The 11397-nt window shown below is 51.3% G+C and overlaps 1 protein-coding gene across 4 annotated transcripts in view; it reads left to right on the top strand.

Annotated features, from left to right (window-relative positions):
• The first annotated feature begins 310 nt into the window (after positions 1-310).
• ZFP28 (ZFP28 zinc finger protein) overlaps positions 311-11397 on the top strand; it is a 28983-nt gene continuing 17896 nt past the window's right edge. For 3 of the 4 annotated variants that reach the window (XM_070063409.2, XM_070063408.2, XM_089319921.1), the window contains exons 1-2: positions 1594-1919; positions 2218-2303. In XM_070063409.2, the coding sequence (XP_069919510.2) occupies positions 1733-1919; positions 2218-2303 (273 nt within the window). In that variant the 5' untranslated portion in view covers positions 1594-1732. Of the gene's footprint in view, positions 958-1593; positions 1920-2217; positions 2304-11397 lie in introns of those variants that run through there. The other variant, XM_089319922.1, reaches the window with a different exon arrangement.

Below are 11397 nucleotides of genomic sequence, written 5' to 3'. Positions count from 1 at the left end.
CTCCAGCTCCTATAAGTGCATATTTTAAAGTCCTTCCCACTCTAACAGACACCAGCAGAATATGAGTATCTAAAGGTTAGATAATGCCAGTATTGTCCTATACATGAGAAGCCATATTTTAATATAAGGATACATTAGAGGAAAACCACTTGGAAGGGCAACGTGATGTGTTAATATTATGAATGTAATCACCTTTGCCATATTTCCATATCTAGTAACTTCTTGAAAAGCAACTACAGAAGCAGATACATAATCACATTTATTATAGAACTGTGAAAAATTTGGAACAGAACCAGTAAATTTACCACATCAACTATGGAAAGTTGAATAGGTTATTCTGCAGTCACTGGAAAGAGATATTCACACAAATATCTTGCTATATATGAACTGAAAATAATTTTCATAACTAATATTGCATACAAGAACCATAAAGTTAAAATTCTAAGACTACATAGAAATATGTCAGAAAACGTGAAAATGGGAACTACATAAACAACTATGCACACAAAAAATCCTCTGGGCATCTGGATGAGTGGCTCTTTTCGTCATTCCATGAGGTTGTTGCCGTCTGTTAAAGGCTACACAGATTTTCCTTGAGACGCCGGCAAGCGTTGAATATGAGTCATCCTTTGACCATGACTTCAAGACGGGATGTAGATTTTTGCTGCTTTGCTCCCTAGACGTGATGTGACTCGTGTTCCTGCCACGCTATATCTGATAATGGTACTTTCATTTTAAAGTTCTTTTGCCGTCAACCAAAGGACCAGTAGGGAAATTAGCATTATTTATTTAATGAGTTTCAGGCAAGACATCCTTGGGGAATGCGGATGGTTATTTGGTCACTGGGTGCCACAGAACCACGGCTAGGACTGCTGGTTTGGAAGAGCGGATGCTAAGGAGGTAGCTGGCAGCGTTTGCCACAGCGACTGGAACTCAGTCCAGCTCTGAGCCTCTTCGGTGAGACTCCAGCGGCGGAGGGGAAATGCAGACCTTGTGTAGCTCAGTCATCCTGGGTTCCATCCTTGGTCACATCACCGAGGTCACGAGACTTGAGCAAAATGAAGCCCCGGCACTGGGTGTGAGGTCAGCGCTCTCAGCTGTGGTGACGAGGCCCCCCACGGCTCTGCAGGCCGCCCAGGGGACAGCTCTAAATATGAATGAGGGGCCCTCCAAAAGGTCGTCTGAGGACGCCTCGTCTACTCCCCTAGAGCACACCGATTTGGCACGTGTCTCAGTGGCAAATGCCCGCGGGGAGCCAGGGTCCAGGCCTCGCCGCCGCAGGCGTCCACCTTCTCCAGCCCTGCCGCTGCGCCTGCACGCCCCAAACCCAGCTCCGACTCCCAGGAGCCCTTGGGATGCGGCTGTGTATCCGGCGTCGACAGCCTGGCGGGAGGCAGCCCCAGTGCGGGAGCCGCGGACTTCGCTCCGTGGGCGCCTTGCAGACGGCCTGCCGCGTCGCCGCTCCGGCTAGGGACTACGTTTCCCGGCGGGCGTCGCGCAGCCCCGGCTAGGGACTACGTTTCCCGGCGGGCGTCGCGCACAGGGCCCGCCCGCTTCCGGCGGCGAGGGCTGTGGGGCGGGAGCCGGGGGCGGGGCGGGGCGCGGCCCCGCGGGTGGCGGGCTTGCGGGAGCGCGGGCGGGCGCCCGGCTCTGGGCGCGGCCGCGGGTGTGGCCGGGGGGTGTGTCTGCGGGTGACCGCCGGGCCCCGGGGCGTGTGCGCGGCTCCGGTGACATGAGAGCCACGGCGGGCGCGAGGGCCCGTGAGGGCCCCCGCACAAAGCCCAGACCGGGTCGCGGCCCAGCGGCGGGGGCTCCGGCAGCGTTGGGGGGCTCCTCCGCCCGCGGAAGGCCGCGCTCCAGGAGCGGGCTCGCGGCCGGGGAGCTGCGCGGAGCCCTGACCGCGGGGCCTGCGCTCGCAGGTGAGGCTGACAGGTGTCTGGGCTGAGCCGGGGGCGGTGCCGGGGTCGTCCTCTCGGGGTGCGGGTGGGTGGGCTTGGCGCGACCGAGGGGCTCAGCTGCCCGGGGGCCGGGGGAGTGCGAGGAGGCGGAGATGTGACCGATCAGCTGGGCCCCGGACTTGTCCAAGCTCACGCTAGCCAGACCTTCCCCGCCTGCCTGCTCCCAGGGCAAAGCGACCCCCACCCCCGGCGGCCCCTGGGAAGGGTGGGGAGCAGGTCCCACCCCTGGGTCTCTGACCTCTTCGCTCTCCCCTCGCAGCCCTGCCTTCCAGGGACCCTGCCCCCCTCCGGGACGGAGGGCGCAGGCAGGAGGCCATGGGGACCCGAGGGAAAGCCGTGTCCCAGGTGAGTGCAATGCAGGCTTGCTCTTCGGTACTTTAGTTCTCTGAGCATTTGCAGTTTCTAGCGAAGTGTGCTGGGCGCTCACGTTTCGGTGAATGATGTACTAGAGGTGTAGGCTCAGCCCGCCTGGGGCCTCCGGCCCGCCTCCTCCTCCTCCCTGGTCACCAGTGTCATTCTTCCTAGTGAAATAACCTGGCCTTCCCTCTACCCTCCCATCCGGGACTGGGGTCAGTGGACTCGTCGGGGGAACCCAGCAGCCCTTGTGCAGTACCCGGGCTGTCAGTACCAACTCCGTGCCAGCCCCTGGAGAAGTGAGTGGTTAAGCCCAGGCCTCCACCCCAGCAGCCAATGGCCTGTTGACAGTCACAGAAGCAGTGAGACGGTGGGAAAGGACAGTTCTTGTCCCAGCACTGTGGGAGTGGACTGGAAGGGGCTCCCAGCTTCTGGCTGCTCAGAGGAAGGGTAGGCCACTTAGCAAGGAGGTGATTGTAGAGCCAGGCCTTGAAGGCAAAGATGCTTGGTAGCAGAATAGAGAAGGGCAGCATTTTAGGTAGAGGAGGAACTATCTGAAAGCTGTTTTTCCCAGTTGGCTTTGTGACTTTTCCCCCCCTCCCCTCCCCTCCCCTTCCCTTTCTTTTTAAAGATTTATTTTTTTTTTTTATCTGAAAGGCAGAGTTAGAGGGAGATACAGAGAGAGAGGTCTTCCGTCTGCTGGCTGACTCCCCAGATGGCTACAACAGCTGGGGCTGGACCAGACAGAAGCCAGGAGCTTCATCTGGGTCTCCCACATGCAGGGGCCCAAATACTTGACCCCTCTTCCACTGTTTTCCCAGGCACATGAGCAGGGAGCTATATCAGAAGTGGAGCAGCCGGGACTCCGACCAGTGCCCACGTGGGATGCCGGCATTGCAGGTGGCGGCTTAACTTGCTGTGCCACTACACTGGCCCCACTTTGAGTCTTCTTGAAATACTACTAAATACGTTTGTTTCTGTCAGCTATGTCTCATGAATATGCTGCAGACGGCTCATAAGTATATGAACCAAAATGAAAAATAAAAATTTGAATCTGGCCGGCGCCGTGGCTCAATAGGCTAATCCTCCACCTTGCGGCGTCGGCACACCGGGTTCTAGTCCCGGTTGGGGCGCCGGATTCTGTCCCGGTTGCCCCTCTTCCAGGCCAGCTCTCTGCTATGGCCAGGGAGTGCAGTGGAGGATGGCCCAGCTACTTGGGCCCTGCACCCCATGGGAGACCAGGAAAAGCACCTGGATCCTGGCGCCTGCCATCGGATCAGTGCGGTGCGCCGGCTGCAGCGGCGGCCATTGGAGGGTGAACCAACGGCAAAGGAAGACCTTTCTCTCTCTGTCTCTCTCTCACTGTCCACTCTGCCTGTCAAAAATAAAAATAAAAAAAAAAAATTGAATCATGGCTGCTCTGCGCCGATCTGGCTTCCTCCTGGGGCACACCCTGGAAGGCAGTATATGGTAGCTTAGGTACCTGGATCCTTTCCATCCACCTTGGGGACCCAAACTGAGTTCTGGGCTCTGGCTTCAGCCTGGCCTAGCCCTGGTTGTCATGGGCATTTGAAGAGTGAACCAGTGGATGGAAGATCTCTGTATCTCTGCCTGTCAGATATTTTTTAAAATGTACTGGTTTCCAGTTGTACCATCCTAACCCATCTTAAGTGGATGCCTGGGCACTATATGTGGAAGTTATTTATCTCTCGGATCTGGGGGCTGGAAGTCCACGATGGGGTGATGCCATGTGTGTGGCCTCTGGACAGGGCTCCCTTGGCTGTGTCACACGTGGCAGATGGCATTCATGTGGGAGGGAGGGGCGACATGATGGGAAAGGCTTCCAGCCACCGCTCAGGGCTCGGGGGTTGTTGTGTGCTTTTTATAGCACTCGCTCTGCAGGACCGGCCAGCATCTTAACAAGACCTCCATTAGTTCTTCCTGAGGGCCGGGCTGCACTGGCCTGTCCCCCTTCCTCGGCCTCACTACCACCTGTCGCCTGAGGGATCAAATGTCCAGCACGTGGGCCCTTTAGTCACACTCAGACCGTAGTGCTGGGCCTCTGATGACTGCCACGTGGCCAGGCATGGGGCTCAATTCCAAGTCCCTTTTGACAGTCATTGGGATTGGAAGTAGCTGTGGGGATGGCTCTTTCACTGTAGAACGGCAAGGTAATGAGCGTGCTGGGCTTTGGCTATTCCCCCTAGAGCCGAGGCAGCCACAGATGTATGTATGGCCAGGGCTGTGTGCCAGTAGAACTTTACAAAAACCAGGCAGCTGCCCAAGGCTGACACTTAGCTCATTACTGGCCGCTCCCCTGGGCCCTTCCCAGCACAGTGGCGAGAGGGCTGTGTGCTCCACACTGCCCATTGGCTTCCCTGGAGGAAGGGCAGCCTCCCTGAGGGGCGGACAGAACACCACGTGTTCTGGCCCCTGTCGCCTTGGGCTTCTGCTCTCTTTCTGACCGCCTCTCCAAGAACTCAGCCTCCCGCCCCCGTTCTTCATATCCCTGTTCTGTGTTGCATTTCCTTTGACCTCTTCTCAACAGGCCATCTCTTTTCCTTAGATTTTCTGGTTTTCTTGTATCTCATTCCCATACTTCAGGAAGTTTTGCCCCAGACTCTGAAACAGAATATGTGTATTGCATGATTGTTTGAATATAGTCTGTTTGAAAGTTAGGGTCATGGGGCCGGCACTGTGGCGCAGCGGGTTAATGCCCTAGCCTGAAGCGCCAACATCCTATATGGGCGCTGGCTGGTTCGAGTCCCGGCTGCTCCATTTCTGATACATCTCTCTGCTATAGCCTGGGAAAGTAGTGGAAGATGGCCCAAGTCCTTGGGCCCCTGCACCACGTGGGAGACCCAGAGGAAGCTCCTGGCTCCTGGCTTCGGATTCGCGCAGCTGCGGCCAATTGGGGAGTGAACCATCATCCATCTCTCTCTCTCTCTCTGCCTCTCCTCTCTCTGTGTAACTCTGACGTTCAAATAAATAAATAAATCTTAAAGAAAGAAAGAGAGTAAGTTAGGGTCACACAGAGAAAGAAGCAGAGGGAGAGAGAAAGAGAGACAGAGAGTTCTTCCACCTACTGGTTCACCCCTCAATTGGCCGTAGCAAACGGAGCTGCACCGATCCAAAGTCAGGAGCCAGGAGCTTCTTCCGGGTCTCTCACACAGGTGCAGGGTCCCAAGCACTTGGGCCATCTTCTACTGCTTTCCCAGTCTATAGCAGAGAGCCGGATTGGAAGTGGAGCAGCCAGGACTCGAAGCAGTGGCCACATGGGATGCCAGCACTGCAGGTGGCAGCCCCACCCACTATGCCACAGCGAAGGCCCCTGAATATAATCTTAAAGTTCTCCTGTGGCCAGCATTTTGCTGTTTATTATAGTGTTAGAATAACCATTCTTTTTCATTTTAACTTTTCAAATTTATGTAAATGGAGCAAATTGCATGTATTTCATATATACAGTTTTTTAGAAAAATATTTATTGATTTATATGAGGGGCAGAGTTAGAGAGAGAGAGATCTTCTATCTGCTGATTCACTCCCCAAATGCCACAGTGGCTGGAGCTGGGCCGATCTAAAGCCAGGAGCTTCTTCTGTGTCTCCCAGGTGGTGCAGGGCCCAAGGGCTTGGGCCATCTTCTGTCATTTTCCCAGGCCACAGCAGAGAGCCAGATCAGAAGAGGAGCAGGTGGGACATGAACCGGCACCCATATGGAATGCCAGCACCGCAGGCAGAGGCTTAGTCTGCTATGCCACAGCGCCACCACCGTACATACCTTCCCTCCCAAATGTGAAAATATGCCTCATCCCTGATTATAATGAGAATATATTCCTAGAAGTTTTTTTTTTTTCCTTGTAGACTCGAGTTTCTTAAGCTTAGGTGAAATCAAAGTACTACTAAAATTAAACGTACGGGAAAGGCGTTTGGTGAGCCTTGGAGATGCAGCATGGGACACCTGGTTTTAGCTCCCAGCTTTGCTCCTGACGCCAGCTGCCTACCAGTGTGTGCTCTGGAAACAGCAGGTGATGGCGGGAGTGCTGGAGTCCATGACACCTGCATGGGAGACCCGGACTGAGCTCTGGCTCCTGGCTGACCTGGCCCCGCCCAGCTGTTGTGGGCATTGGGGAACCAGCCAGTGCATGGGGGATCTCTCTCTGACTCTATGCCTTTCAAATAAATAAAATGTGTAGACAGAAATTTAAAAATAAATACATAGAAAGAACAATAGTAGAGCCTCAAAAAATAGAATTCATACTTTAAGAAATAGTAAACTGAGAAAAATATTAGCAAATATTCTTTCATTCATATTTTTAAAAATTAACTGCAGGCAGGTGTTGTGGGCCAGTAGGTTAAACCTGCTTGGACACCCACATCCCATATCAGAGCCTCATTCAAGCCTCCACTGCTCTGAGCTCCTAATCCAGCTTCCCACTGATGTGCCTGGGAGGCAGCAGATGGCAGCTCAGGGACTGGGTCCTTACCACTCATGTAGGAGACCTCGGTAGCATTCCTGGCTCCTGGTAGTGGCCTGGCCAAGCCCTGGCTGTTGCGGGTATTTGAAGAGTAAAACAGTGGATGGAAGATTTCTCCTTCCCTCCCTTTTTTCCTCCCTCTGTTATTCTTCCTTTCAAATAATAAATAAGCAAATAAATCATTTTTATTTTTTTTTAAGATTTTATTTATTTATTTGAGAGATAGAGTTACAGACAGTGAGAGGGAAAGCGAGAAAGGTCTTCCCTGGTTCACTCCCCACGTGGCTGCAATGGCTGGAGCTGCACCGATCCAAAGCCAGGAGCCAGGTGGGTGCAGGGGCCCAAGATTTGGGCCATCTTCTACTGCTTTCCCAGGCCACAGCAGAGAGCTGGAATGGAAAAGGAGCAGCCGAGACTAGAACTGGCGCCCATATGGGATGTTGATGTCGCAGGTAGAAAATTAACCTACTGTGTCATGGCGCCAGCCCCAAATAAATCTTTTTTAAAAGACTCATTGAACTGATCCAAGAAAACCATTTGAATGATTTTTTTCCTATAAAATACTTTTTATTTGTCCTTTAAGATTTTAACAAAAAATATTTCTGTAAGGATAGAATTGTTTTTGCTTTTTCTCGTTTTATGTTTTTAGCATCTATGAGGAGTTGAATCACTGCGTCCAGTGCTTATTTCAGGTGCAGATTTTTTTTTAAAGATTTATTTATTTATTTGAAGGGCAGAGTTACAGAGAGGTAGAGAGAGAGAGAGAGAGAGAGAGGTCTTCCATCTGCTGGTTCACTTCCCAGATGGCTGCAACGGCCAGAGCTGCACTAATCAGGAGTCAGGAGCTTTTTCCTGGTCTCTCACGGGGGTGCAGGGGCCCAAGGACTTGAGCCATCTTCCACTGCTTTCCCAGGCCATAGCAGAGAGCTAGATGGGAAGTGGAGCAGCCGGGTCTTGAACTGGCACCCATATGGGATACCGGCACTGCAGGGGGCAGGCCCCAGGTGCAGATTCTGTACCTATGTAGTGTTTTCTCTTGATATGGTGTGAATCTTTGGAAATCTGCGTGTTTATGTCACGGCAGCATGGGTAAGAATAGGACCTGCACATTTGGGAGTGGTTTATGCCCTAAGGAAGCAGGTTGGTGTAGACATCAGCAGGAGAAGCGTGTGTTGTTTTCTAGTGGATCGTGATTCACATCAGGATGCATGGCTATCAACAAGTATCGCTGCTGTTACCGGAGTGGAACATTTTAATGAGAAAAATAGCTGGACCCCACTCAAGTAGATCTTATCAGGAGCTAGCAGTCCACATCTAGTGCTTACAGCATAGTGCCAGCACATAGCAAGGCCTTGATGCTGTTGCCGTTAGCACCCACATGCCCAAGGGGTGGTTGCAGTGCTTCACAAGCAGACCACTTAGATGGTGTGCTTTTTTTTTTTTTTTTTTTTTTGGATAGCTAGAATTACAGACAGTGAGAGGGAGAGACAGAGAGGTCTTCCATCCACTGGTTCATTCCCCAAATGGCCACAACAGTTGGAGCTGGGTCAATACAAAACCAGGAGCCAGGAGTTACTTCTGGGTCTCCCATGCAGGTGCAGGGTCCCAAGCACTTAGGCCGTCTCCCACTGCTTTCCCAGGCCGTAGCAGGGAGCTGGATCAGAGGAGGAGCAGCCAGGACTAGAACCGGTGCCCATATGGGATGCCAGCACCACAGGTGGAGGATTAACCTACTGTGCCACAGTGCCGACCCCTGGTGGGCATTTTTTAAAAGTATGTAACCTGGCCAGCTCCACGGCTCACTTGGCTAATCCTCCACCTGCGGCGCCAGCACTCTGGGTTCTAGTCCCAGCTGGGGCGCCAGATTCTGTCCCGGTTGCTCCTCTTCCAGTCCAGCTCTCTGCTGTGGCCCGGGAAGGCAGTGGAGGATGGCCTAGGTACTTGGGCCCTGCACCCGCATGGGAGACCAGGAGGGAGCACCTGGCTCCTGGCTTCGGATCGGCGCAGCACTGATCGTGGCGGCCATTAGGGGAGTAAACCAACAGAAGGAAGACCTTTCTTTCTGTCTCTCTCTCACTGTCTATAGCTCTCTCTCTCTCTCTCTCTCACTCTCACTGTCTAACTCTGCCTGGCAAAAAAATTAAAAAATAAAAAAAAATTTTAAAAAGTATATAACCTGGGACAGAACTTGGCAACCTGTGGCCTGTGAGGCAGATCTGGCCCCATCACTTTTGGGATGGCTGTCAATGGTCTTTACTTTTTTCAATCATTGAATAAATAAAGTATTTTTATGATGTGAAAATGATAAGAAATTCAATTTTGGGTCCAAAAATAAAGTTTCATTGGAGCACAGCATCATGCTCGCTTATTTATGTGCTGTCTTGGTGGTACACTGGCGAAGTTGAGTATTTGTGTCAGCGGCTGTGTGGCCCTAAACCCTGAAATACCTGCCTTCTGGCCCTTTCCAGAGACGCCTTGCTGACCTCTGACGTGGACCAGGGCCTGTGCTGCCCCGGTCAAGTCCTGGCTCGGCAGTTCATTGCCTTTATGATGTGCCATATTTCCTCTCTATAAGGTGGTGATAGTGACCATGCCAACTGTTAACATTGTCCTGCAGATGAAATAAGCTCATAAATAAATATATAGGATTGTGTCTGGAATGCTGTAAGTGCTGTCAGCTATTACTGTGTTGCTGCTGTTGTTTATGGTGACGTGTTTGCCAACAGCAATCATTGATTCTGTACATAAAGAGCTGTCTGCATAAACAGAAAATATCTTAGGGTGCATGGGTATTGTTAATGTGCAGTTTTTGGCTATTTTGTGCAAGTGTTATAGAAGGGGTGGCTACATCGTGTGGGGCTCTTCAGTCTCCAGCCAAAAAGATTTCTCCATGAGCAGTTTCTCATTTTAGTTGTAAAACCCTTTGACTTGTCCTTACACTATTCTATTAAAAATGTCTTCAAAGTTAAAGATTAAGTTAAAGAACATGGACTCTTGTATCATTCAGCAGATCTAAACCTCAAAGGGACTTCTGTTTCTAGCAGAATAATGAGATTTGTTAACTAAAAGATTTGCCTATGGGTCTGTGTTGTGACTTGTCAAGGTATTCAATTTAGGTTTGGTGCTGTCAAATGTGGGGTAGCCAGCGACACTCAGATTGGAAGGGTGAGCAGATGAAGTTTAGCACTCACAAATCCCAGGGAGAAGAGAGAGACGTGTGAGGCCAGGCCCATGGGAAGGGATGGGTGGCTTCTAGAAGACATGTGCGTAACAGTTGGGGAACTGCAGGAAGAGGGAGGCCTTGGAGGGCCAGAGCCTTTACCGGGGTCCATGGTATTGCTTAGGTGGGCTCCCTGAGGCAGTGCTGGATTGACTGATCTGAGGAGAGTGTGCAGTTAAGTGAGAGACCTTGGAGGCTACATTCTCAGGTTTATACGACTTAAGGCAGAAGTCAGGTAAGTTGATCAAGAGGTTCAGGACGTGGTTCCTTACTTATCTAGAACACAGTAATGGGGATGGGGTGGAAACTACCCACTCTATGTGGGTCAAGGGTGACAGGCCAGGGGCAGGCCAGCAGGCTGGATGCCGAGGCCGCATCAGTGTAAGCCTGAGTCAGGAAGGTGAGCATTGGCGTTCGTTCAGCACTGACATCATCATGCCTTGCCATCAGTACATGTGTGTATGTGATTGCTGTGTGTGCGTTAGCATTGAGTATATATTGTCGTGCTGTGTACATGTGTGTGTATTACCTCACTGAAGCCACATCGCAGTCTGTGAGTTTAGTGTTGTTGACTTTTTCCACTTTTCGGAGCCAACTGAGGTTTTGGAGCTAGTGAATACTGGAATCTGAATTGCACCTCTCGGGCAGTCTGACCTGTTTGCTTGTTGATTTAAGTATAAACCCCACTGCTACCAATCATTTAAATCTACTTTCTGTTAGCCATGGATTTCTGAGTCAGTCAGATTGGAAGTGACTAAATGTTAGAAATGTATTGGACAGTCTCAGAGCTGTGTGCTGGAAGGGTGACAGTGAGGCAGCACACCCATCTGTTAGCAACGCCCCAGCCCGCCAGTGTGCGCCCACGGTTCCTTCCTGTGCTTCCCGGCTCCCAAGGTGACACCTGGGCTCTTAAAGGCACTTTGTGAGTTCAATACCTTATCATCTTTTTCATTCTTATCACACACTTATTTTTTTTTTTTTTTTTTTTTTTTTTTTTTTTTTTTTTGGGAAAAAGTAGCGCCAGGGCTTTTGTTTTTATGAACATCTAGTGAGCACTTCAAGTAAGAGAAGCCCTTAGAACTCAGTCCGGGGATGAGTTGTGTCCCCTTTGAGGCGCATCTCCAGGTTTATTTCCCATTCTTGTTTGCTCCCGGTCGTGCCCGTGTCTCCAGGTTGCACATTGTTCAAGTACCTGCTGTGCAAGAGCAACTTAGCCTTCATTCTTTGTTGTTTCTATTTGCTGTCAAATAATTTTGTTTGTGTGTTCACCTCCACAAAACTGCAAGTTCTCCAAGGAACGGCCCTTTGCTCATCTGGAGGTTGTGACATAATGAAGCTAGCTGAGCAGTTGCTAGCAATCTGTAGATCACTAAACGAATGATCCCTATCCT

Source organism: Oryctolagus cuniculus, chromosome 18 (assembly GCF_051225735.1).
Source record: "Oryctolagus cuniculus isolate XC-2025 breed Fujian yellow rabbit chromosome 18, ASM5122573v1, whole genome shotgun sequence".
NCBI classification, from domain to species: domain Eukaryota; kingdom Metazoa; phylum Chordata; class Mammalia; order Lagomorpha; family Leporidae; genus Oryctolagus; species Oryctolagus cuniculus.
Note: the sequence above shows the minus strand (reverse complement) of the source record. Positions and strands in the feature narration are given on the sequence as shown.